This window comes from Triticum aestivum, chromosome 7A, assembly GCF_018294505.1.
Source record: "Triticum aestivum cultivar Chinese Spring chromosome 7A, IWGSC CS RefSeq v2.1, whole genome shotgun sequence".
Taxonomy (NCBI): Eukaryota; Viridiplantae; Streptophyta; class Magnoliopsida; order Poales; family Poaceae; genus Triticum; species Triticum aestivum.
In genome coordinates this window covers 17,134,588-17,162,347 of record NC_057812.1, presented here as the reverse complement: position 1 = coordinate 17,162,347, position 27,760 = coordinate 17,134,588, and the positions used below count along the sequence as shown (strand labels likewise).

The 27,760-nt window shown below is 47.1% G+C and overlaps 1 protein-coding gene across 1 annotated transcript; it reads left to right on the top strand.

Moving 5' to 3' along the window:
* The first annotated feature begins 603 nt into the window (after positions 1 to 603).
* LOC123152814 (uncharacterized) lies at positions 604 to 27,760 on the top strand. The gene is made up of 3 exons (XM_044572243.1): positions 604 to 686; positions 3,495 to 4,681; positions 27,531 to 27,760. The coding sequence occupies exons 1-3, from the start codon at positions 604 to 606 to the stop codon at positions 27,758 to 27,760; spliced, it is 1,500 nt and encodes a 499-aa protein (XP_044428178.1).

The window sequence follows — 27,760 nt, the reverse complement described above, 5'->3', positions numbered from 1 at the left end:
TCTTCTTCTGGTTAATTTCGTTCCCGGAAAGAGTAGACAGATTTCAGGACATCCTATCCCGTTTCCGTTCGCCTGCGGACGTTGCATCAGATCCGCCTGCATCTCTAAGATTAATGATCCCTTGATATGGAACTAAATTAGGTAGATTGATTCTGCTTATTCTCGAGAAGAAAAACAAATTCAGATTGAGGACAAGAAACGGCGGCGCGCATGGAGCCGCAGCCGCGGGAGATTGATGCGCATCCTTCTTCCTCGGCGCCGGCGTCCGCTGCTTCCTCGTCCTCGCCGCCGGCGTCCGCTGCTTCCCCGTCCTCGTCGCTGACGTAATACCCCAAACCCCTACCTTGTCCTGTACTCCTCCATCCCTCTCTTTCTCTCTTCCCTCCGTCTTATTCTTCTTCTGGTTAATTTCGTTCCCGGAAAGAGTAGACAGATTTCAGGACATCCTATCCCGTTTCCGTTCGCCTGCGGACGTTGCATCAGATCCGCCTGCATCTCTAAGATTAATGATCCCTTGATATGGAACTAAATTAGGTAGATTGATTCTGCTTATTCTCGAGAAGAAAAACAAATCCAGATTGAGGACAAGAAACGGCGGCGCGCATGGAGCCGCAGCCGCGGGAGATTGATGCGCATCCTTCTTCCTCGGCGCCGGCGTCCGCTGCTTCCTCGTCCTCGTCGCCGGCGTCTGCTGCTTCCCCGTCCTCGTCGCTGACGTAATACCCCAAACCCCTACCTCGTCCTGTACTCCTCCATCCCTCTCTTTCTCTCTTCCCTCCGTCTTATTCTTCTTCTGGTTAATTTCGTTCCCGGAAAGAGTAGACAGATTTCAGGACATCCTATCCCGTTTCCGTTCGCCTGCGGACGTTGCATCAGATCCGCCTGCATCTCTAAGATTAATGATCCCTTGATATGGAACTAAATTAGGTAGATTGATTCTGCTTATTCTCGAGAAGAAAAACAAATCCAGATTGAGGACAAGAAACGGCGGCGTGCATGGAGCCGCAGCCGCGGGAGATTGATGCGCATCCTTCTTCCTCGGTGCCGGCGTCCGCTGCTTCCTCGTCCTCGTCGCCGGCGTCCGGTGCTTCCCCGTCCTCGTCGCTGACGTAATACCCCAAACCCCTACCTCGTCCTGTACTCCTCCATCCCTCTCTTTCTCTCTTCCCTCCGTCTTATTCTTCTTCTGGTTAATTTCGTTCCCGGAAAGAGTAGACAGATTTCAGGACATCCTATCCCGTTTCCGTTCGCCTGCGGACGTTGCATCAGATCCGCCTGCATCTCTAAGATTAATGATCCCTTGATATGGAACTAAATTAGGTAGATTGATTCTGCTTATTCTCGAGAAGAAAAACAAATCCAGATTGAGGACAAGAAACGGCGGCGTGCATGGAGCCGCAGCCGCGGGAGATTGATGCGCATCCTTCTTCCTCGGTGCCGGCGTCCGCTGCTTCCTCGTCCTCGTCGCCGGCGTCCGCTGCTTCCCCGTCCTCGTCGCTGACGTAATACCCCAAACCCCTACCTCGTCCTGTACTCCTCCATCCCTCTCTTTCTCTCTTCCCTCCGTCTTATTCTTCTTCTGGTTAATTTCGTTCGCGGAAAGAGTAGACAGATTTCAGGGCGCCCATCCCGTTTCCGTGAGAAAATTGGCTATTTGCCACTTTTAATATGGGGCTTCGCACAAATGCCACTGTCAAGATTGACTTCGTAAAAATGCCACTCAGCTCATATGTACTTTGATTAACATGCCATTCCAACCCTTTTACAGATTTCCCTTTTTCTTTTCCCATTTACAGGCACTAGAAAAGACTAAACTGCCCCTGTTGTTATCAATACGTACTTGCATCTAATCAGCGCACTTGAAACAGACGAGAATAACGTGCTTGCCGTATCCACGTCTTGCGTCAACCTCTGGACGCCGCCCCCATCTCCTCGACGCCGCGTGACACTGATCTTCTCGCTGCCGCCGATTTCGTCGACGCTGCGTGCCGCCGATCTCCTCGGCGACGCTTTCATTGTATCTGTGATTGTATTTGTGGAAGGCAAACGTACACTCTCCTCTGACTGCAATTCCTTTTTCCTATCTTTACATACACTATGATTAGATACATGTAATTGCCAAATTGCAATGCAAGATTCAAGTAAAGGATTAGAGCAAACGTCACTTACAGGTCGCTTGCATCCCGTCTTCAGAACATGTACACGCATCCATCTCCTCCAGCCGGTGCTGGCATCACGCCACTGGAGCTGCTGTTCAACGCTGCCGTCGTATGTCTTGGCTCTCGGGACAAACTACCCCAACGAGCGAAGGGGAGGGCGAGCTGCGCTGGCGTGGGCCACAGGGCCAGCACCGACAGCGAGCTGTGGTGGCTCGCGCAGGCATCCGCGAGGCTGCGCCGTTACTTGCAGACGTGCACGAGCACCGGCGGCGTGCTGCAGTGTCTCGTGCAGGCATCGGCAAGGTGATGGTGAGCTGCGCGGGCACGGTAGGCCGTAGGCGTGGGCGAGTACCTGCGGCGACCAGCGGATGCGCACACGGGCGTGGTCAAGGCGAGCTGCGGTGGCGCGCGCAGGTGTGGGCGAGCAACGGCGGCGACCTGTGGTTGCTCGGCCAAGCATCAGCGACATGACGAGCTAGCCAGCCTACAAACGCATCGGATAAGGTTGAAAGGTCCAAGGGCACTTTGGTCCTTTCAGGTGCCAGAAAATGGAAAAGAAAAAGAAAAGCAATGGGAAAAGGAAAAATGGCAAGTTCATCAAAGTATACATGAGCTGGGTGGCATTCTTACGAAGTCAATCTTGACAGTGGCATTTGTGCAAAGCCCCATATTGAAAGTGGCAAATAGCCAATTTTCTCCGTTTCCGTTCGCCTGCGGACGTTGCATCAGATCTCCCTACATCTCTATGATTAATCATACCTTCATATGGAACTAAATCTGCTTAGGTAGATTGATTCTGATTATTCTCGAGAAGAAAACCAATCCAGATTGAGGCTGCCCCTGCTCTACATCCTCAATATTGATTTTGCTAATTTCCAATCCAGATTGATGTTTTGCCTGCTCTACATCTGCAACATTGCAGGTAAGAATGTGTCACTGATTTGCCATGCCTGTATTTGTGTTCCAACCTGACTCAGTTTCGCCGCTAGGTGCTGTCAGTTAGTACCAAGCACTCGGCACTTGCCAGATATTAATATTATTAGTTTGAGAAACAGGCGATTGTGGTGTCTAGTTCAGCAGGCACAAAGATTTATACGAAACTTCAGCAACCCGTCTATCTACCGTGTATAGCTTCTCCGTATAACTGAGATTCAGTGCCCGCATCGTTGTTGATCTTATTCTGAGCTTCTCAGGGTCAACAACTCAATATCATCTGTATCCTTCTTTAGCTCAGCATCATGTTTTCTAGAATCTTGTAGCTCCTGTTCATTCTCATACAATTATATATCGGTTCGCATGCCTGACCTTTTGTCCTGAATTTGTTGCATCGAACAGGGAGAGCGCTGCCATGCGAATCAGAGCTAAGAGGACCTGCTATGGCTCTGCCTCCTCCGTCTTTGCCGCATCCGGGCCACGAGGATGGGCAGAGCTCCCGGAAGATTTGCTCCAATGCATAATCGCTCTCCTTGCCTCCTCCCGTGACTTCCTTGCCTTTGGTGCCACCTGCCGTCCTTGGCGTGATCTCTTCTCAGCGCACACATCCTCTTTCCAGCCTCTCCTCCTCCACCCGAGTACCGACAGCCAAGAATCTCCCTGGTTTAACCACTGGACCATCTACAAAGGATGCGCGTGGAGATTGGCTGATCCTGCTGCCGCATCATCCTATCCCAGTTTGCTTTCCCTGGGTGATCTCAGAGCCATGTTCTTTCTTCGCTGCTCCTACGGTCACCTCATCTTCAGCGACCGCAATGGGTTCTACATTGTTAATGCATTCAGCGGTGCTAAGGTTGTGCCTCCTTGCCTCAAGTCAGTTCACTTCAATCACATCAGCTATGCCACCTTGACTGCCCCTGTTGCATCTGCTGACTCGCATCTCCTTGTCGGCAGTGGAGCCTATGTGTTCCAGTGGCGCGTCGGGAGCGACTCTTGGTTGGAACACTTTCCTGGAGTTCTTTTCCTTCAGATTGAACAAATAGTGGCCTTGAAGTGCAAAACATACGCCCTAGGGTCTTTTGGGTCCTTCTGCATCGTACAATTGTCACCCGGACTCTTAATTCAGAAGTTTGAAGTTGTGTTTGAGGAAGACAGAACCGAAAATCTCTATTGGACAAATCAGAAAACATGGCTCGTGGTGTGCGGTGACGCTCTTCTCTTGATCAAACTTGAGGCAGGAGGAAAGATATCCTCGGACGCCGTCCAGTTCATGGCCTTCAAGCTCGATTCATTGGACGCCGTGACCAATAAGGCAAGGTGGGTGAAGGTGGACAGGTTGGATAACTGGGCCATCTTTGTGAGCACCGACATGCGATGCCAGGCGTTGCTGTGCATGAATCCGGAGAGATGGGGAGGGAGGAGCAACCACGTATACTTCCCAACTTATCAGTCTGAACAACCATGGGCTGCAGTCCAACTATGGCAAAAATGTAACGATGATTCAACACATTTGCAGCTCAGGTACACCGGAATCCGGTACCCTAGATTGGAGTCAACATGGGTCGTTCCCAGCACATTTCCTCTCTCCGGTGAGTAATGATCTAAGGGGCAATCGTTCGTGCAGCTGGTGATTAGCTTCTAATATAACTTCTGTGCTATTCTACCATGTTGCAGTCGCAAGACAAGCAGTTGACCGAATGTTCTTGAATGTTTCCTAAGTTACGCTTCTTGCACTCTCTCTTTCTTTTGTGTCAATTACAAGGGACTGATATGTTTTATTTCTCATCTAAAAGAAATTATGGAGTTTTTTATTTATGTACTTGGGCCACTTGATAACACCTAAGGTTTTCATCTGGCCTGAGGCTGGGCCATAAATGCAAATTCGTCATGCCCACTAGTTAGCATCTCTTCTCATTATTCATTCAGTAAGCTATAAGCCTACTGTCATTCTTCGTCTTTTCATACTAGAAACCTATGCTGTTTCGAGCGATTATCAGGCCCTGGTGCAACTAGTACCACACTAATCAGTGACGGGGACAGCTTAGGAACTGGTGAATACGAATCTCAACTTCTTTTCTTTTCTTTTCCACTAGTACATGAGTACATCTTTTCCTTTGTTGGCCGTTCAAAAAGAGTTGGCGGGCACTCGCTTTGATCTTGTTTTCTCATTCTTTTCTGCCCTCCTCCTGTTTTTTACTTTGTGGCTTTGTGCATGACAGTTACAATTAGGCTGATCTGATGAATCTAAAGTACAGCATCATAAAGTAATAAGCAAATGAGCACTGACAATTTTGTGGACGATTCAGACAAGCCTTGAGCCCTTGACTGCACTTGCTATTATCCCTAACTGTACCGGCATGATTACTCCCAAATTAACTCTCCTTCCGTCCCATAACGCTCTTATATTATGTTCAGTGCTCAACATTGAGTGGTATTTTAGCCTTGTGATTACAAGGGTGGCTCCTAATTACACGCTACAACCTGACGAAGACCAGTGTTTTCCATTAGACATGCAGCTCCTGACTGAGCCGGCTATTGTAGCGATCCTCTTCCAGCCTCTTGTCCTGTACGTCCCGTTTCTGTTCACCTGCGGATGTTGCATCAGATCCGCCTACATCTGCAAGTAGGGTTTAAGGCATAGATGGATTCTTTCTGCTTATTCTCGAAGAAGAAAAGCAATCCAGATTGAGACTTTCTCTGCTTTAGATCTCCAACATTGCAGATAATAATAGAGGGTGTCGGTCACTGGTTCTCAATTTGCTAGGAAAATCATATGTGCTCTGCTTTTATTCTTCTGTCAGCATCGACACTTGCCAGATATAGTATTTCTCTGAGAAATACTATATTATTATCTGCAATGTTGGAGATCTAAAGCAGAGAAAGTCTCAATCTGGATTGCTTTTCTTCTTAGAGAATAAGCTAGATAGGCGATTGTGGTGTGTAATCTGTATACATAAAGATCTATATGAAACTTCAACAACCCGTCTATCTAGCGCGTATAAAATTTATATCCAGTGCCTTCATCATTGTTGATCTTGTTCTGAGCTTCTCAGGAGCGACAACTCAATGCGATTAGTACCTTTGTTCAGTTCAGTGTATGATGGGAACGTAGTGTGGCGTTGATGTCCTAACGACACGCACCAGTCATTTTTTTAGAATCTTGGCAATTCCTGTACAGTTAAGTTATACACCTTGTTTCCATGCCTAAACTTTTTCTTGAATTTGCTGTGTCGAACAGGGAGAGCGCCATCGTGCAAATAATGGCCAACATGACATGTTCTGCTTCTGTCTCCTCACTCTTTGCTTCATCTCGGCCGCAAGGATGGGCAGAGCCCCCGGACGACCTGCTCCGACCTGTTGTCGTTTTACTACGCTCGTTCCGCGACCTCCTCGCCTTCGGTACCACTTGTCGTCATTGGTGTGATCTCTTCTCAGCACACAGGTCCTCTGTCCAGCCTCTGCTCCTCCACCCCAATCTCTGTACCGACGGTGGACAGACTCTCTCGCATAACTGTTGGACCTTATTCCACAAACGCACATGGAGATTGGCTGACCCTGCTGCCACCTCATCCTCATAATGAAAAATCATGGATAGTGGTCTGTGGTGACGTGCTTCTCTTGATCAACTTGTGGAGGCGGGGAGAAGGATGCGCTCGGACGACTTCCAGTTCATGGCCTTCAAGCTTGAGTCAGTGGACACCATGACCAAGAAGGCAAGGTGGGTGAAGGTGAACAAGTTAGATAACTGGGCCATCTTTATCAGCGTTGACGAGCCGTGCGAGGCGTTGCCGTGCATGAACCCGGAGGGATGGGGAGGGAGGAGCAACCACATATACTTCCCGAGTTATCAGTCTAAAAAACCTTGGGTTGCAGTGCAACTATGGCAAAAATGTTATTACCGTTCGACACAACTCTTCAATACTGGAAGACGGTACCTGAAATTGGAGTCAACTTGGGTCTTCCCCGCGCGTTTCCTCGTTCCGTCCTGCGATGATCTTACGGCCGTGAGTGCGGTTGGTGATTAGCTTCTGATACAGCTTTGGTGGGAGGATTCTACCATGTTGCAGTTGCAGGATGAGTGGTTCACTGAATGTTTGTTCCGAAACTTGCATTACAAACACAAGTGTAGATTAAGTTATCAGATTATGTACTTTCCTCTTTTTCTCTGCGGCAATTACAAGGGGCCCATATGTTTTATTTCTCATTTAGTACAGATTGTGAAGTTTTCTTGTACCTGGGCACTTGATAACATGGGCTAGGTCTGTAACTTCCATTTCATAATTAGATAGCTAAGAGTAATTGTACTATGGTTGTTGATTATTCACGTGATGTGCTTGAGCATATGACAGTCTCATTGGGTGGAAATGTGAATATTGAGAACATAGCTTGGGCAGAGCTACAATTAACTGAACATTGTACGCCATTTTGGGCTGGAGAATTGCAAGGTCACCAAGAATTAGAGTGAGGATGCAAGTCCATAGCCATCTGGTTAATATAAACTGCAAGTTCAGCCAACAAACATATAAGCAGCATATGTGCATTCAGCACAAATTTTATATTTCACACCAACAAAAACTAGGCAGACAGAGTGTTCGACAACCAAACAGATCTGCATTTGAACATAGCTTCAGCAAACAGCTCTGCGTGCATTTAATTATCTCTGTTTAAAAGGAGATCAAGCTACAAATAAAAGCACATAACTAAAATAAAAGACCAGGCACATCTGACATGGTGCACACGAAAAATGCTGAAGAGTGATATGAAGGCCCAAGAAGCTAGTATTGTTTCAAGATGCAAACCCTTATCTCTTGTATGCAAAACGGGAGTAATTAACAAGGTTCAGCGAAAATAGCAACATGTAGCACAAGTTTTGCCTCCAGGAATGTACACTGGGTGGCAAACAGAGATTATTACAAATCTTGATGTACTCCGTCAAAGGAGCGGAAACTAGAAGGAACATAGCGACAAAAAGTCCCCAAGTGCAGCCAACGACAACAAGACAACTGCGCGGTGCAATGACACGATCTCATACCCAAGCTGCAAAGGATGTAGGATTGCGAGCAAGATAAGCATTGATCGTCGCAAAACAAGGTTCTGGCTCCAACTCCTCATTTTGGTTGCCATCTACTGGGTATGAAAATACTCGAGCGTTTTCATCCAACTGATAGACAAGGCCACCCCTTAAACCCATTCTCTCTGGATTCACTAAAAGTCGTGGCTGTCCAGTATGTTTCTCGCCAAAGAAGAACGCCCACTTCTTCAAGCCTCCCTCTTCCATGCTCACATACTTCCACTTCTTCAAGTCGTGTTTTTGACGCATCCTCATAATGACCCGGCCTTTGAAGGATACTATCTCCTTGATCAAATGTGCATTTAGAAAATCGCAGTGCAACCAAGAGGGGCTCCCAACTCGCCAAGCATACAGGCAGTGCGGGCTGCTGACAAATAGATATGAATCGGGTGATGCCTCTGGAGATATGAAGGTTATGTGGCATAGTTGACTCAGTGGGAAAGGTGGAGCTGCAACCGTAGTGCCAATGAGCACGTCCATAATGACAAGGGATCTGTCGTAGCAGAAAATCGCATGACCATAAGAACATTTGATGACTGCCATTTTGTCCAAAATACTTGGAGGGGTCAAGCGACACAACGGAGTACTTGGATATACAGGATCAATGAGCTCCCATGTGTTTCCAATGTTAGAGCCAGCTGAGCTTGTCTGGTCGGCACAATTCCGGAAAATAACAGGTGGGAAGAGCTCGCCTAAGGTAGATTTGATTGACATGAATGCGGCATACCAGCTAGGGCAGGTGGCGATGAATGCAAGAAGGTCACGAGTTGAACCAAACAGGACAATGATGGAGTGCAATAATCCATGTGGTAGGTCCGCCCAGCCTTCGAGTCCAAACATGACACGGTGCACGGAGATGAGGCTGTTGGAGCTCCGGTTGATGTTTTGCATGATATCAGCTTCAAATTCTGCATTAAGGATCATGAAAGGACAACAATTTTAGCAATGGACTTGAGTTAACTATATAATATAAATTGTTGTCACTATTTTAATTCACTTGGTACTACTACAGCTATGATAATTATACAAACACAATAAAAATGTCTGTAGAAACTATAAACATAATACACAGTAGAGTAAAGACTACAGTATTGCCATCGAAATGTGCATCTGTCTCAAGAAAATTCGATCATGATAAAATTCATCAACCACTAGTAGAAAAAGAGGCTTCCGTCCAGCCCCATTAGTCGCGAAACTGTAGGAACCGCGACTAATGAAGTCTTTAGTCGCGGTTCGGCAGACGAACCGCGACCAAAGGCTTGGGCCAGGGCGCTCGGTGGCCAGCTGGTGCACGTGAGGGGCTTTAGTCGCGGTTGGGCAGGCCAACCGCGACTAAAGGTGCCCAAAGGCCTTTAGTCGCAGTTGGCCTGGCCAACCGCGACTAAAGCTCCTCCCCTATATATACCAGTTCAGCGCACTCACTTAGCCATTTGGTGCCACTTCTCTTCACAAGGGGGTGTAGGTTTGCTTTTGGTTCCTCTTATGCACACAAGGTGTTTGATGAAATGCCCAACAGCGTGAAACAAACATGATATGAAGTGTTGGAGCCACACTTGAGGTTCCTCCTCGATCGCGGTTAGCAACTTGAACCTTTCATGCATGTGTGTCATTGATAAAATATGCATGTGTGTTGTTCATTGTTTAATTTCTATTGTTTATAGCTAGTTACTTTAACAAATGCATGATGGTTAATTATATATTTTATATTATAATAATGCAGATGAATCGGCAATGGATGTACGGTAACCGACTCTCCCGCGAGTTCACTACGGGTTTGAAAGATTTCCTCGTAGTGGCTAATGCGAACAAGCAGAAGGGTTTTGTTATCTGTCCATGTGTTGACTGTAAGAATCAGAAGGGTTACTCTTCCTCAAGAGAAGTTCACCTGCACCTGCTTCGGCACGGTTTCATGCCAAGCTATAATTGTTGGACCAAGCATGGAGAAAGAGGGGTTATAATGGAAGAAGATGAAGAAGGGGATGATTTCATCGATGAAAGCTATCTTGCTCATTTCGGTGATACTTTCATGGAGGATGCTGAAGGTGAAGGGGAAGGTGAAGGGGCAGGTGAAAGGGAAGGTGAAGGGGAAGGTGAAGGTGAAGGTGAAGAAGAGGCACGTGATGAGACCGTTGATGATCTTGGTCGGACCATTGCTGATGCACGGAGACGCTGCGAAACTGAAAAGGAGAGGGAGAATTTGGATCGCATGTTAGAGGATCACAGAAAGTCGTTGTACCCTAGATGCGATGATGGTCTGAAAAAGCTGGGCTGCACACTGGATTTGCTGAAATGGAAGGCACAGGCAGGTGTAGCTGACTCGGCATTTGAAAACTTGCTGAAAATGTTGAAGAATATGTTTCCAAAGAATAACGAGTTGCCCGCCAGTACGTACGAAGCAAAGAAGGTTGTCTGCCCTCTAGGTTTAGAGGTTCTGAAGATACATGCATGCATCAACGACTGCATCCTCTACCGCGGTGAATACGAGAATTTGAATGAATGCCCGGTATGCACTGCATTGCGTTATAAGATCAGAGGCGATGACCCTGGTGACGATGTTGAGGGCGGGAAACCCAGGAAGAGGGTTCCCGCCAAGGTGATGTGGTATGCTCCTATAATACCACGGTTGAAACGTCTGTTCAGGAACAAAGAGCATGCCAAGTTGTTGCGATGGCACAAAGAGGACCGTAAGTCGGACGGGGAGTTGAGACACACCACAGATGGAACGCAATGGAGAAAGATCGATAGAGAGTTCAAAGATTTTGCAGTTGACGCAAGGAACATAAGATTTGGTCTAAGTACAGATGGCATGAATCCTTTTGGCGAGCAGAGCTCCAGCCATAGCACCTGGCCCGTGACTCTATGCATCTACAACCTTCCTCCTTGGTTGTGCATGAAGCGGAAGTTCATTATGATGCCAGTGCTCATCCAAGGTCCGAAGCAACCCGGCAACGACATCGATGTGTACCTAAGGCCATTAGTTGATGAACTTTTACAGCTGTGGGGCAGACCTGGTGTCCGTGTGTGGGATGAGCACAAAAAAGAGGAATTTAACCTACGAGCGTTGCTTTTCGTAACCATCAACGATTGGCCTGCTCTTAGTAACCTTTCGGGACTGTCAAATAAGGGATACAATGCATGCACGCACTGCTTACATGAGACTGAAAGTGTACATTTGCCAAATTGTAAGAAGAACGTGTACCTTGGGCATCGTCGATTTCTTCCGAAAATTCATCCAGTAAGAAAGAAAGGCAAGCATTACAACGGCAAGGCAGATCACCGGCCAAAGCCTGCGGAACGCACTGGTGCTGAGGTATTTGATATGGTCAAGGATTTGAAAGTCATCTTTGGAAAGGGTCCTGGCGGACAATCAGTTCCGAAGGGAGCTGACGGGCACGCAGCCATGTGGAAGAAGAAATCTATATTCTGGGAGCTAGAATATTGGAAAGTCCTAGAAGTCCGCTCTGCAATCGACGTGATGCACGTTACGAAGAATATTTGCGTGAACCTCCTAAGCTTCTTGGGCGTGTATGGGAAGACAAATGATACAAAGGAAGCACGGCAGGACCAGCAACGTTTGAAAGACCCTGATGACCGGCATCCGGAATGGTTTCAAGGTCGTGCCAGCTACGCTCTGACCAAAGAAGAGAAGGTCATCTTTTTTGAATGCCTGAGCAGTATGAAGGTCCCGTCTGGATTCTCGTCCAATATAAAGGGAATAATAAACATGGCGGAGAAAAAGTTCCAAAACCTGAAGTCTCACGACTACCACGTGATTATGACGCAATTGCTTCCGATTGCTTTGAGGGGGCTCCTGCCGGAAAATGTTCGAGTAGCCATTGTGAAGCTATGTGCATTCCTCAATGCAATCTCTCAGAAGGTAATCAATCCAGAAGTTCTACCACGGTTACAGAACGATGTGATCCAATGTCTTGTCAGTTTCGAGTTGGTGTTCCCGCCATCCTTCTTCAATATTATGACGCACCTCCTGGTTCACCTAGTCGAAGAGATTTTCGTTCTCGGTCCTGTATTTCTACACAATATGTTCCCCTTCGAGAGGTTCATGGGAGTATTAAAGAAATATGTTCGTAACCGTGCTAGGCCAGAAGGAAGCATCGCCAAGGGCTATGGAAATGAGGAGGTAATTGAGTTTTGTGTTGACTTTGTTCCTGACCTTAAGCCGATTGGGCTTCCTCGATCGCGGCACGAGGGGAGACTAAGTGGAAAAGGCACGATCGGAAGGAAATCAACGATATGTATGGACGGCCATTCTCCGACTGAAGCACACCACACTGTACTGACCAATTCCAGCTTGGTGGCTCCGTACTTTGAGAAACACAAGAATATTTTACGCTCGGACAACCCGGGGAAGCCTGAATCCTGGATTAGGAAGGCCCACATGGAGTCTTTCGGCAGTTGGTTGAGAAAACATTTAATGAATAACAATGATGTTGTAGATCAGCTGTACATGTTGGCCAAGACACCATCTTCGACTATAACGACTTTCCAAGGGTACGAGATAAATGGGAATACATTTTACACGATCGCCCAAGATAAAAAGAGCACCAACCAAAACAGTGGTGTCCGCTTTGATGCAGCAACCGAGAATGGGCAAAAGGTCACATATTATGGTTACATAGAGGAGATATGGGAACTTGACTATGGACCCTCCTTTAAGGTCCCTTTGTTCCGGTGCAAATGGTTCAAGCTAACAGGAGGTGGGGTAAAGGTGGACCAGCAATACGGAATGACAATGGTGGATTTCAACAATCTTGGTTACCTTGACGAACCATTCGTCCTAGCGAAAGATGTCGCTCAGGTTTTCTATGTGAAGGACATGAGTAGCAAACCGAGGAAACGGAAAGATAAGAAAACGATCCGTACATCATGCGATGATCCAAAGCGCCACATTGTTCTTTCAGGGAAAAGAAACATCGTGGGAGTGGAGGACAAGACAGACATGTCAGAAGATTATAATATGTTTGCTGAAATTCCGCCCTTCAAAGTGAACACCGACCCAAGCATTAAGTTAAATGATGAGGATGCTCCATGGATACGGCACAATCGTAAGCAAGCAGGGACACAAGGGAAGAAATGATGTGTAATAATTTATTGTAGCAAACTTTGTTGAATGGATCATGTGAATTATATTACCCGTGATGTGTTTGGTGTCCATTTTCGAATGATTCGAGATACCACTGATGATACATGAAATTAAACAGAAAACAATAAAAATTAAAAAGAAAACAATACAAATTAAACAGAAAACAATACAAATTAAAAAGAAAACAATACAAATTAAACAGAAAACAGGTTTGGGGGGGGGGTGAAACCCTAAACCTGCGGCGGCCTTTAGTCGCGGTTGGCGACGAGACCCGCGACTAAAGGTTACCCTTTAGTCGCGGTTGGCCAGACCAACCGCGACTAAAGGTGGGGGCGCGGGAACGCAAAAAACCTGCCAAAAACCCTTTAGTCGCGGTTGGGCAGGCAACCCGCGACTAAAGGGGGGGGGCTATAAATACGAGGTCCGATTCTCGTCTTCTCCGATTCCCGCCTGTTCGTCTCTGCCGCGCCCTCGACGCCGCCCGCCGTCGCCCTCGCCCTCGACGCCGCCCGCCGTCGCCCTCGCCCACCGCACTGCTCATCCGGGCCGCCGACCGTCCGTCCCGGCCGCCGTGCTGCTCATCCAGGCCGCCGCCTGTCCGACCCCGGCCGCCGCGCTGCTCATCCGGGCCGCCGCCCGTCTGTCCCGCTGCTCATCCAGGCCGCCACCCGTCCGTCCCCGGCGGGACGACGTGTACGCACAGGCGTGGGAGCCCGCTACCAGCTACGCCCGCGAGACGGAGCGCCTCTCCGCCAAGGAGTCCCTCCTCGCCGTGAGCTTCTCCCACCTCGTCCCCTGTTCCCCTTCCTTGCAGGACGAATGGATAGTTGGCTACAGCCGGCAAAAAAAATTGAAAACACAAACAATTTTCTGAAACTCCGGAACAAAATTTGAAAACACGAACAAATTTGTGAAAATCGAACATTTTTTGAAAATATGAACATTTTTGAAAAATAGAACATTTTTTAAAAGGAGAACATTTTTTAAAAAGAAAAAGAAAAAGAACAATAAACAAAAAAAGAAAAGAAAAACGAAACAGAAAAAGAAAGGAAAAGAAATGAAAATAAAAAAAGGGTTGGGAACCCTCGTAGGTGCGTTCGCTCGACAGTTTGACGCAGACAGCGTCATATCCAGCCCTGTGTGACGCTCTTTGCATCAAAAAGTCGACGCGTCTCACAGGACGTAGCTCACCTGGGCCGGCCCATTTTGGGTTCGCGACATGACAAATTGGAATTTCCTCCCTCTCCGTGACGCCGTCGTCTGCCGCCCCGTCTCGCGCTCTACCGCGACACCCTCTCCCACCCCTTCCTCGCCCCCTCCTTTTGCCACCGCCCTTTCGCCACCGCCACCGCCACCGCCCCCCTTCTTCACTTAATTAATTTGTTTTTACTACATGTTTTCAGGACTGACATAATGGCGGACGATAGAGCTGACCCGATTATGGACAACTATGATCCAGACGGTGAAGCACATATGTTCGGCATCATAAACGGCGATATTCTATATGTGCCGACCGGACAAGAAGAAGATGATATCTCTTCTTATCTGAACCTTGACGGTGAAGATGAAGGGCGCCGTCAGCAAGATGATGCCGAACAAACGTCGATAAACGACGATCTTCAAATGGAAGTAGCAACCACCTCCGGCGCCGAGGTATATATATATACATTGAGCCTCTGGTGATACAAACTAACTGATTTGAATAAATATGTGTGGACTAACGCGCGCGACTCTCTTTCTTATTTTAGCCCTCGGCCGGATCGTCGAAACAATCGAGTACGTCGTCAAAGCGTGGCGCAACCAAGACGATGAAACAAGGAGAAACATGCACCATCGAGGTTGTCGACAGTGCAACCGGCAGGCCGCTGGAGCCCCGCAAGAACGCCACCAAGTTTGTCAATCAATGCGGAGCCATTGTTAGAGACAACGTCTCGATCACCGTCCAGGAGTGGAATAAGCCAAAGAAGGCACGAATTGCTGGTTTCACTTTCGTCGATAAGAGAACAAAAAAAGATTGCTTCAAAAAGCTTATGGAACATTTCGTTCTACCTCCGGAATACAACAAATTCGATGAGGAGGGTAACAAGATTGAGGAAAACAAGGAGAGGAGGAGGCTAGTCAAACAGTTCGCTCTTCATAAGATGGCCGACGCATTCCGGAAATTCAAGCAAAATCTAGCCCATGACTTTGTCAAGCAGAACAAGACTCCGGATTTCAAAGGACAATATGAGAAACTGAAACATGATTGGCCAGAATTTGTGAAGCAAAAGAAATCGGAGCAGTTCATTCAAATATCGAAAAAAAATAAGGAAAATGCGGCTAAGAAGGAGTACAATCATATTATGGGGCCAGGAGGGTATCGCCTTTGGGAGCCTAGGTGGGAGAAGATGGAGAACGAGCTGAGGGCGCGAGGAATCCGTCCAGGTACGGAGGGATGGGACCCAAGGGCCAAAAGCTGGTGGTACGGGCATGGGGGAACGCTGAACCCGGAGACTGGGGACTGTGTTTACCGGGGCAAAATAATTAAACCCACCCAAGCCCTTATTGACGCAATGAGGGATGCTCAAGAGGGGAAGATCAAGTTCAACAGAGAGAACGACGCGCTGACAAAAGCCCTCGGGAATCCTGAACACGGAGGACGTGTACGAGGCATGGGGCACATTCCGTGGAAAATAGGGTTCCCCCAGAACGATGACCCGTACGGTTACAGAAGCCGGAAGAGAAAGATGGATCGGGAAGCAGATGTTGTGGCGCGGTTGGCATCGGAAATGGATGTGATGAAGAAAACCGTGAGTGTACTAGTAGCCGAACGAGATGCAGCTCGGGCACAGCATGAAGATCATCCAGCGGATGTCAGAAGCCAGCAGCGGAGAAGCAGTGTGGCTTCCACGGAGGCCCCACCGGCTGGTGCAGATGCACCAACGATCGAAATTACTGCACCTGAGCCTCTGGTGGTCGAAATTACTGCACCGGAGCCTCTGGTGGTCGAAATTACTGCACCGGAGCCTCCTCGCTACCCCGTGGACGATATAAAGGAGATGAAAGAATGTCATCTGTATTATCCTATCGGGAACATGTCCGTGAAGGTAGCCATCGGCAGTGCTTTACCATGTTTACCTGGAGCACTCCACCACAACACCCCCATTCAAGATGGCTATGCTCGTGTCACGGTGGAGGACATAGTCCAAGGGTTTGAGGACCTGGAGATTGACATTGCTACACCTGAAGGGGAGAAAAGACTTGGAGATGTCAAGCGCCATTTCATTCTATGGCAAAAGAAGTTTATCAAGTTTCCAGGCGAGGCGCCAAGGACAACAAGTCCACCCCCCTACGGTGGTGGCGGTTCACCTACACCTCCGTCACGTCAGCCGACGCCCCCTAGTCCACAACGTCCGGCGGGTGATCAGACGCCGCCCCCCAATCCACCTCCGGCAAAGAAGCAGAAGCAGTGCTGGATTATTAACCCGGACCCTTATGTACCTAAGACCACAAAGGTACCGGAGCCATCATTGAAGCCTCTCCCCACAAGGCCTTGGGAACGTGGTGCCGAGGAAACTGCCGCGGCCGCGGCTGCTGATCATGAGAAATGGAAGGCGGACTGCAAGAAGAAAAGAGAGCCCGAGCCCAAGCCAGTATTTTCTGATGAGCAAAAGAAGTGGGCTAAGTCATTTTTGAGCACACCGTCCCAAGCCGCGAAGAATCTGCCTGACGACTATGCACGTGAACTTCGTAGGCAGGCACTCATGTTGAAGGAGAAGAAAGAGCGGGCGGAGAACCAGGAGAACAAAGCCTTGGAGGAGGCCGAGAAAACGGAATTAGAAAGTAAAAAAAGCGGGAAACGAGTTGCCCAGCTCGGGGAACAAAGTAAACAATCGATTGCCCCGCTTATAGTGAAAGCCGCCGGTCCGGATGACCCCGATATCATAGCAGCTGCGGCAGCACATGGATTGACTGTAACGAGTGCCAGAGAACAAGCGGCCAACTTAGGTATTACTCTTCGTGAACTATTAGGCCTTGATGAGGCGCCAGTGAAGGAGGTAGTAATTACATATGTGAAGAATGGGCCTCTCGTCGAGCCTGCGCAGGAACAGGATCTACCTCCACAAATGAAAGGTCTGCTGAAATGGTACAAGGGTTACATAAAAAATAAAAACGCCAAAGAATATATTTATGCGGAAGTTAGATATGAGCATCACTTCAAACATTACTATGTACAAATTCATCTGAGTGAATTGTTCCAGCTTTTCAATCTGCGCGAGCTCGACAAATCTATCATCAGTTGCTACGTTCTGTAAGTGATTTATTTCTACCCCATCTCGTTCATATTGCCTGCACTATATATATGTCCTAACTATATTGTTGTGTCCGCTATTATACATGCAGAATGAAGATTAAGGAATGCAGAGTAAGGAACATCCATGATGTTGGGTTCATTGACCCACACATCGTTAATGGATATGTGTTGGAGCATCACCCCGCCGACATGGAGGCAGACCTGTGGCAGTTTCTTACAAAGCAGGAACTCAAAAGTGATATTCTATTTCCTTACCATTTTGGGTGAGTGTTTCTGTCTTGAGCACATTCTCTTTTTTTTACTCCATGCATGGTATGTGGCCGGCTAATCGATGAGTTATGCATGACGTACTGTGCATGTATCGTGTCCGCAGGTTCCACTGGATTCTGCTAGTAATTAAAGTTGACACCTCAGAATGTCTCGTCCACAACTCTCTGAATAAGGATCCAAAGCTTTGGGTCGACATGAGAAGAATGCTGCAGAAGTAATTATTTTCATTCATTTGCGCTCTATATCGATCGGCCTATTTCGTTCATTTCCTAATATCAAGTAACTAATAACTCTCTTGTTCATTTAATTTTCTTTGCCTCGTAGGGTTTGGAGACGGTTCGTAGATACAAAGGTCGGTGAATTCAAAAAAGAGCTAGAATTCAAAAGGGCAAAGGCTAAGAATGGTGAGGATATTCAGCCAGCGGGGACCAATCTATGTGCATACTATGTCTGTGAGATGATCCGGAGATACACCTCTGAGCGGGTTCCGAGTGATACCAATGCTCAGAGGAATAACCTCCGGATGATGCTTAGTCCAGAAGCTCGCTTCCGACCACTTCAAGAGGAACTAGCTGGATGGTTCAGGAGGGAAGTCCTCCATCCTAAAGGAGAACACCATTACGAGGACATAGAACTTTATATGCATTAAATTATGTATGGAAACTTGTTCAAAATTGTATATGGTCATCCGATGATATTGAATATATATTGTATATTCCTCTTGAATTCTTTTTGGTTCTAATTTCAAATTTGTTTGAAATTGTACATTCATATGCATGTATGTAGTACCGTAGAATATGTGAAACTCCTTCAAAATTAAAATAAAGCACAAAAGAAATAAAACAATACATATTAAACAGAAAACAGGTTTAAGGGGGGGGGGCTAAAACCCTAAACCTGCGGCGGCCTTTAGTCGCGGTTGGCCAGAAGAACCGCGACTAAAGGTCCTCCGCCCCGACGGCCACCTGGCGCCCACGTGGACGGGCCTTTAGTCGCGGTTCTTAAGCAACCGCGACTAAAGGGTGGGGCCTTTAGTCGCGCCCGTTCGGTCGCGGTTGCGCAACCGCGACTAATGGCAGTTGCGAACCGCGACCAAAGGCCCTTTTTCCACCAGTGAACGTTTAAAAAGAAAAGGCAAGTTCTGTATTTCTTTTTCCACCAAATGTTATTTATATGTGTTGCGCAACAGGTTTGGCTCTTGTCTCCACCTCGATTCCGGGCCCACAGATACGCGATAACTTTCATCAACATTTGAAATTAAAAAGTGCAAGCAATATTAAAATTCTAAGATTGTTCTACACTAATAGTGGTAAACCCTTGAACTATTTCATATTTTTCATATAGTATAAACACAACAGGATCGCACATCCACCAACAAAACATACACTCAGATCCCCAAATCATCCATGGCAGAGTCAGGCTAACAAGAACAAAAGTGTGATGAGCGCGTCAGAGGAGATCGGCCCCAATGGGGGTGATGGCGGGCCAAGAAAGATGATCCTGGGCAGCCTTGCGTGGTGGAGAACTCTGTCTGACCGTGGACCATGGCACCGGTCAGCGAATATATATACTCGGCCAACCCACGAGACCATTTTCCTACATGGAAATTGACTTAACCTAGATTACATCGTATACTACATATTTGGACTCAAGCTTGACTCAAACACGTGAACTCCTACTAGTACATGTACATGACTTTGGTTAGTCTCCAAAGAACTAAAGCCACGTGACATGCAAGCGCCAACTACATCATGTTCCAAACAAAACAATTAAGATTATGCTAACACTAGCGTCAGCCCCTGCACCACCAATGGTTGTCATGGGTTCCCAACTCCAACAGGAGGTGGGGAAGGTCTCGTCCACGATACCGGCAATCACTCCGAAACTGCTTGTATGTACAAATCAGAGCAAGGGGGTAGAACTCAACATCAACTTGGTTCCTTCCCTTGCCGGGGCTGAACCCGGAGGGCGGAGGTGATTCAAGGCCAGGCCTCCTCCATGAGTCCGGCAGCCAGCAAGGAAAATGAAGTGGGCGAAGTCAACCTCAACAAGGCTCCTCCCCTACCCCCTGGAGCCGGTAACATGAAAGCCAAGCACCACAAAGATAAGAATAGCCTCAAGGGTAAGCCAAGGAAGTAAGTTGATCAATCCCTGGTGAACACCGGGGCGGTGTTGGTTAAATGCATGGGATGTGACAGTGAGTCTGGCAGTGAGTTTGTGGCGACACCAGTTACAAGGGTCCTAGTCCGAACAAGAAGGCATGAGGTGAGGGTAATGGAGGTGGCATGAGCAACATAGGTGTGTGAGGCGGTAAGTAAGCTATCGGCCCATGGGTTGTCGATGAATGACATGTGATAAGGAAGGCACCTGCCAGGAGAAATGAGTCGCCGGATCTAGAACTGTTGGGGGCTTGGGGCATCGGGCAGTCCCAGATAGTTGAAGAGCTAGTTTGCCTCATGCGCGCATATACCACTTGATGATTGTTTTACTTTCTGAAACTCAGCAATGTGAAAAGAGTTTCAATAATCTTAGGTGGATGCTAGGATGCCAGAATTGTATTGTGCATGATGGTAAGGGCAAGGGTGCCTTGTGTTGTTCTGAGATGAATGAACTAAAATAAAAAAGACTGCCATATGACCTGAGGTACATCGATGTCTTAATTCATGATGATTCCCATGGCCCGAAGTATCGGGCTACATGGTGAACCTAAGGAGTAAGGAAGGCGTCACATCTGGAGTTTACTCAAAAGAATAAAGCTAGATGCTCATGACCACTTGTTGATGATAGGTGATTTTTATGAGACGATGTGGCAGCATGGGCACTTCTCAGTAGCTTGGATATCCGAGAGAAAAATACCAATTTCAGAGAAGCCTTGTTCTAGTGTGATCTTCATAATTGGGGCTATAAGGGGCCATCCTGGACATACGGTAATAAACAGTATGGCAAAAGCAATGTGACTGTCGGGTTGAAAGTGCAGTTGCATCGTCGGGTTGGTGTGATTTATTCAGAGTGAACAATGGTACACACATATGCTCCAACCACTTTCCTCTATGGCTGCAATACGGAGACAGGCCAAGGTGCATAGCAACATGAAATCCTTCCAGTATGAGTTGATATGGGAAAGAGTACCATCGCTGGAGGGAACTACTGAAGTCCCTTGACGATGACTGCACTAAGCTGGGACTGCTGCAAAAGGATGTTTAGTCCTGGACATGAAAGATTTTGGGTCCATGATAAGGAGTACTCACTGGCTGAGAAGGAATATTATAGTCACATACTGAATGCACCATCTTATTGGTTGCGGATGGTTGGGAAAGCATCTTAAGAAAGCAGGTCTTGGAAGGGAGGTTAATGCCTATCAAAATTGTTGGGGGAGCCTCGGTGTCGCTAAACTAATGTTTGTTGGTGACAGTCTTTTGTTCTTCAAGGTCGTAGGAAGAGACACTCCAAATCTATTTCAAAGGTGTACATGATAGCTTCTTAGCCCAGCTAAATGCTCTTTATTATTTAGTGAACACTGCCCACCCCATGTCCAGTAAGATATAAAGGTCACCCTTGGTGTTGTGGCTTCCACTTTTGAGAGTAAATATTTGTGTTTACCAACCCCAGAAGGTAGGATATTTGCCTCGAATTTCAGTCGATCATGGAAAGGTTCACAAAAATGTGCAAGGACTGGATTGAAAAGTATATGGCCCATGCAGCTAAAAGAGGTCTTGATCAAGTAAGTGGTTCAAGCGCTTCCCACTTACTTCTTTGGATTGTTCAAATGTCCTTGGGCTTTTGTGATGAGTATGAAAATTTTATCTGGGACTTTAGGTGGGGCAATGAGTAAGGACATCACAGGTCCATTGGCTCTCCTGGTACCAACTGGTAAAAAAAAGAGAGGAGGTGTTCTAGGATTCTGGGATATGCATATGTGTAACCAAGCTCTCTTGGCAAGGCAAGGGTGGATAGTGATTCACAAGTTGGATAGTTTATGTTCCAGAGTGTTGAAATCAGAATATTATCCTCGTGTGGATATTCTGGACATGGTCATTTCCTCGTACGCATCGCCGACTTGGAGTTAAGATACTCAAGGAAGGCATCATCTGGCATATAGTGAATGGTCGAAAAATTCAGATTCAGGGAGACAACTGGATTCTGAGACAGTATGGCCTTAGATTGCCAAATCGCTAGAAACTCAAGATTGAGGTGGGTTAACCAGTTTATTGTCTCGATAAAAAAATGAATGGAATATTAACCTTGTCCATAGGCTATTTTCTGATTTTGACTAGAGAAGATATTTCGCATAAATCACCCTTCTATGTGATGGATGACTTGCTTATAAACTTGCCACCCAACTCAAATTCAGGTACAGTTCCTCTGCTTCTAGCTCTTCAAGTGCGACATATAATTGGAGTATTTGGGATGTGATTTGGAGAGCTAAGGTTCCAGAGAAGGTTAATGTCTTTGGCTGGAGGGTGCTACTGGCTCACTGGCTACACAATTGTGTACATTTATAAAGGCGCTGAGTGTAACACCATTTGTGCTATTTCTGGTAACAATGTGGAGCATGAATTCCAATCTCCACAGTGGCTTTGAGATGTTGGCTAGTGTCCCATCAATACTTCTTTTTTGAGGGAATTGGTGTCCCATCAATACTTAATGCCCCGGTCTAATGATTGCAATCAGTCTATGGTAATATACAAGTCTAGTGTTTTCTCTCAATTAAATAAAATAAACACAACTCGAAGAACTAATTTTTACCTTAATTTTTCTAGAAAAAAACAGGGCGAGTTCTTCCCCTACCTTCTTTGATGTTGACAGCGGAGGGCGAAGTGGAGGCAACAACTACCTTCTCCGATGCCAGTTGTGGTAAGACGTGGCCATCGGAGATAGTATGCTGCTTTCCTCCATCACCAATGATCATGTTGGCTCCAGATCTGGGGGGAAACAGACGCCTTCGACTGTGGTGACTCCAAATCTGGATGCGGCTGGTCGCCCACACCTAGGATTCCGGATCTGGACGGAAACACAGTAGTACCCCACACGGTTGTCTCAACGCATCGTCACCGCTCAACCGTGGGCGGTTCTAGCGCAGTCGGTGTGGATGTCGAGGGGAAGGGGGAACGTGTGTGACGAGAGAGAGGGGGGGGGAGGAGAGGGGGAGAGTGGCGTGTGTGTTTGTTCGTTATAGAAAAGCTTTAGCGAAGTACCAAGGGGAACCTTGTCAAACTTTGAGTGTTTTTTCTTGCTTTTGGCAACTATATACCTTACTCATATGAGATGAACAAACTCTATTACTAAGAAAAGAGGGAGGCTAGATTGTGCATACTTGCGAACAGTGTACTCGCTTTTCGACTAGTTGTATTTTCCGGTTTGGGAAAGGGTGCAGTACCTCCTTGTTCCCGTTAGAAGATTTGGTGAAGGCTTAATAAGAAATTAGGGAAGGCCCACCCTGAAATTCAACAGGAGAAGAGATTAGGTGGAGACTTAATAGGAAATTAGGGAGCTCCCATCATGAAATTCTGGGGCGGATAGATTAGGTGAAGGCTTAATAGGAAGTTAGCAAGGGCCCACCCTACTAATTCAGGGGGAATTTACCTGTAGATTATTTTGTGGTCCTGCATACCACAATAAGACCTCCCTTCCTCTCATTTAAATTGCTCCACCCTCTCCCACGTGGTGGGCCCACTTCTCACCCTGCCACTCCCAAAAAAGCGTGTCGGTTGAGAGTTGTGCGTGTTGGTCAGTTTGCTCGCTGGAGCGAGCTAGCAAACGCCAGTGAGTCAACGTGAGGTGCTCCCAACTGGCAAGGAGACGAATGACATCATGCAACATGCTCCGGTCGGCCATGATTCCTGTATACAAATAGTGAACCATCAGACGCCAATGCCCTTACCTTGCTGACTGGACACCCGCGGCTCCACTCCTAGACACAGGATGTCAGCGTGAGGTACTCCATGTCCTCCTAGAATTCTTTTAGCTCTTCACCCATATTTTTATTCCTGTTTCTCCTTGTCAACCAAGACCCCTCTACTGAATTTCCCTTTGGCTTGAGAATGACAACTGTGACCTCCATAACGATGCAACACTCTGTCACCCGATCTCTCCTCTTTGTCCTATGTGTTCTCCTTGCCGATGATAGCAAAGTGGACAACCCCAATGACGGTGATATCCGCTCGATGCCAAGGACAGGTGCCGCATGTGAGGGAATATCTGTGATCCGACACCCACAACACAATCCATAAGGATGAGTTTTCTTCCCATCGAAACCTTCTCTCCTAGCCGAAGATGGGGGCCCCCTCGATCTTCTCGTCGGCATCCGCAGATGCAACTATCATAATGGTCTATTAAGACTGAGTACGACGGAGCACCATTCAGATATGCCGCCAAGAAAGGCGATGGAGAAGCTTGTTGACCATTGCGCGTGCATGGGAGGGGGAGGGGGCAACCCAGTTTAGTAAACTGTAATAACGAGTTGTAGTGTGCATCACAATTATTGCATAAACATCCTTTGATTAATTATAAAAAAGAGGATAATTCAAAACCTCATATAAAATGCTATAAAACACACACAAATAATCAAGGCACTGGTATAATCCCGCTAAAAATATATGAAATATTTACCATAGTTTTCTTAGGGGGTGGCCTTCTCATTCAACTAGGCAGGCAAACCCAAGAAGCAAACACTCGTGAGAGATATAAGCATTTTCTAGTGAAAAAAATAGTGTTACCAACTAAAGAAAAAAGAAGCACGCAGATAGAACACATGGGCAACGATGAACATCTGATCTTTTCAAAGGTATATGGAGGGGCACAAATATCAACATAGAATATGGAGTGAGTGGATCAAAGCGCAGAATCATTATCCGCAACATCGCATCTTTCAAAGGTTCCAAATACTCGCTGGCGTCATTAGTAACAAGTGTATCTGAATTATCATCTGGAAACAAGAAAATATATCCAAAGATTCGTTTCTGGTGATATAGCAGTGTCGGGTTTATCGAGAGATACCGAATCATGTTCATATAGAGCGTTCTAGTCCTCCCGCCGCGACATGCTGGCATCTAGGTTTTGCGGGACAAAGCGGGACGCCGAGCTAGAACTTAACCCTAGGAACACGAGACCATGCCGTGAAACTCGAATATTGTCCGCCGAAGGCTGCAACGGTCAGTTTGGGCCTTAAGGCCACACCGAGCGATGTTTTTCTGGGGCTGAAGATCCTCGCTCTGCTTGTTTTCAGAACCATTGCTTCTCCATGTTTGGTCGAAATTATGTGAGTGTCGCCTCTTTCCTGAGCACTGCCCCTCTCGCTCATTGGGGCCAAGAGAGACGATTTACTCCGGACACATGCAACCACCGTGATGCGGAGCACGCACAAAAACTGAACCACAGCAATGGAGGCTAAGTTGAGCACGCTTCAGCAACCAAGTTGTTGAGTACAACGGAGCGCCATTCAGATATGCCGCCAAGAAAGGCGATGGAGAAGCTTGTTGACCATTGCGCGTGCATGGGAGGGGGAGGGGGGCAACCCAGTTTAGTAAACTGTAATAACGAGTTGTAGTGTGCATCACAATTATTGCATAAACTTCCTTTGATTAATTATAAAAAGAGGATAGTTCAAAACCTCATATAAAATGCTATAAAACACACTCAAATAAGGGAAAAGCTTACCATCACCCGGCGACCCAGCGGATCGCAGCGGCAGCGTCTGCCACCTCTCCTGATGACACGCTTCCAGTGAGGGCATACCGCCAAACGCGCTTCTACAACATAGGCTATGTTTCTTAAACATATGCGGTGTTGCAATGGTCTACGATGAGTCATGTTTTCTTTTTTTTGAGGGGAAGCCTTCTGGCAGTTTATTAATCTTCAAATAAGTTTACATCATTTGCCAAAGCATCTAAAATGAAACTAGGCGGATCCACATACCACGAAGTGGTAAGAGGTCCCTCCGCTTGACTAGCTAGCAAATGAGCTACCTTATTACTTTCCCTAGGACAATGAAACAAAAGAAATACTGGAGAAATTCCTTGCTAAAAAACTACACTCCTCATAGATAGCAGCTGCAGCACCAATCGAATTGCCATCCTCCTGCATAGTCTAAATTACTTCCAGGTAGTCTGAATTAACAATGATGTTGTTGCATCCTGAGTTGCTTGCTAGGATCAATCCGTCCCGGATAGAGCGAGCTTCGGCTGTAGGTGCATCAGCTACGTAACTGATAGCACAAGCACTCGCCGATAAGAATCTGCCTTGATCGTCGCGGATGACAGCTCCTGTCGCTCCACTTCCCGCATCAACAGAGAACGCCGCATCGACATTCAGCTTTGCAAATCCATCTCCAGGTCGTTCCCAGCCGTGTCTTCGAATCTTAGCTGCTGGTTTTGCTGCTCTCGCATAATTCAAGACAACCGCAGCGATACCTTGTGCCGAGCGAGCAGTGGTCTGAACCGGTTCGTCCCGCGCAATACGCCACCGTTCCCACCATGTATACCAGCAAGCCGTCGCCACAAGTTCCTTAAACCCCACACCCGAAATGTGAGTAGGTCCCGAAATCTGACCTCGCAGTATGGTTTCCAAGGCACCCGGTCATGTATTATCATGTCCGCAGGCTGCAGATATGGCGTCACCCACGCCCAAACTGCCCCAGACTTCTGAAACTCGAACACATGAGAAAGTAGCATGCTTGATATCCTCACAATGGACTTTGCAAACACGGCAGAGACTACTAGTCTGTATGTGTCGATTAGCAAGAATGCTATTACATGGAATGGTCCCATGCAATACCCTCCAACAGTGGATCTTTACCTTTGCCGGGACTTGAAGTTTCCACAGCTGCTGCCAGACAGGGTTCACTGTGGTGGTGCTTGGAGGGCTCGTCCTAGCCAGTTTCCTCCCATGTTGGAACTCCCATTCAGTGTAATACGCGGACCCTGACGGTAAATATGCCGGTTTTGTTAAAATTCCAAGCAACAAAGTCCTTCATATAACCAACTGCTAGGGGAATGTTCAGGATTCTTGCAGCATCAACTAGCAAGAAGAGGCTCATCACGAGTTGTTCGTCCCATTCCCTAGCATCCGGATTGATCAATTATGAGACCGACGTCAGCACAATATTCCTTCGTTCAGTCAAGATCTTCCTTGATGGGCTATTTGGGATCGACGGGTCATCCCAAATATCGATATTTGTACCATCTCCCACCCGCCAAATGTATCCTTTCTTAAAACATTGGATACCCGCATGTATGCTTTGCCAAGTATACGAAGAACCCTTTTTCAATTCAGCACCGAGAAGATCGCCAGAAGGGAAATACCTCACCTTCAGTACCCTTGTACAAAGGGAGTCTGGCTCGCATAACATCCTCCATACCTGTTTGGCAAGCATTGCTAGATTGAAACATGGTATATCTCTGAATCCCATACCTCCTCTTTTCTTTGGTATGCACACCTTCCACCAGGCGAACCAATGCATATGCTTTTTCACATCATCATCTCCCCACCAGTAACGGGTCATAGCATCTGTGATCCCTTTTGTTATCTGTTTAGGGAGTTTGAAGACTAACATTGCATATGTTGGAATGGCCTGAGCCACCGCCTTTAGTAAAACTTCCTTCCCACCGTATGAGAGGATTTTTTCTTTGTAACCATTCAACCTTTGAACAACTCTATCAATCAAATCTTGGAAGCTATCCAATCTGTTTATTCCAACTTGTGCAGGCAAGCCCAAATATTTATCCGTGATTGCTTCCGTCATAATGTTCAGCACCGAGCAGATTTCAGCCCTCACCTCAACAGAAGTACAGGGGCTGAAGAAGATACTAGATTTTGCGTCACTCACCAATTGTCCTGAGGCATTGCAGTACGCCAACAAAACATTCCGGAGGGTGTCCGCATTTTTCCTGTCCGCCTTCATTAAGATGAGCAAATCATCTGCAAACAGGAGGTGA

Coding starts and splice junctions, on each gene's coding strand:
- LOC123152814 (XM_044572243.1), top strand. CDS start 604: ATGGAGCCGCAGCCGCGGGAGATTGATGCGCATCCTTCTTCCTCGGCG. Junction 687..3,494: donor TCCTCGTCCTCGTCGCCGGC/GTCTGCTGCTTC, acceptor TGCATCGAACAG/GGAGAGCGCTGCCATGCGAA. Junction 4,682..27,530: donor CAGCACATTTCCTCTCTCCG/GTGAGTAATGAT, acceptor CAACTTGTGCAG/GCAAGCCCAAATATTTATCC.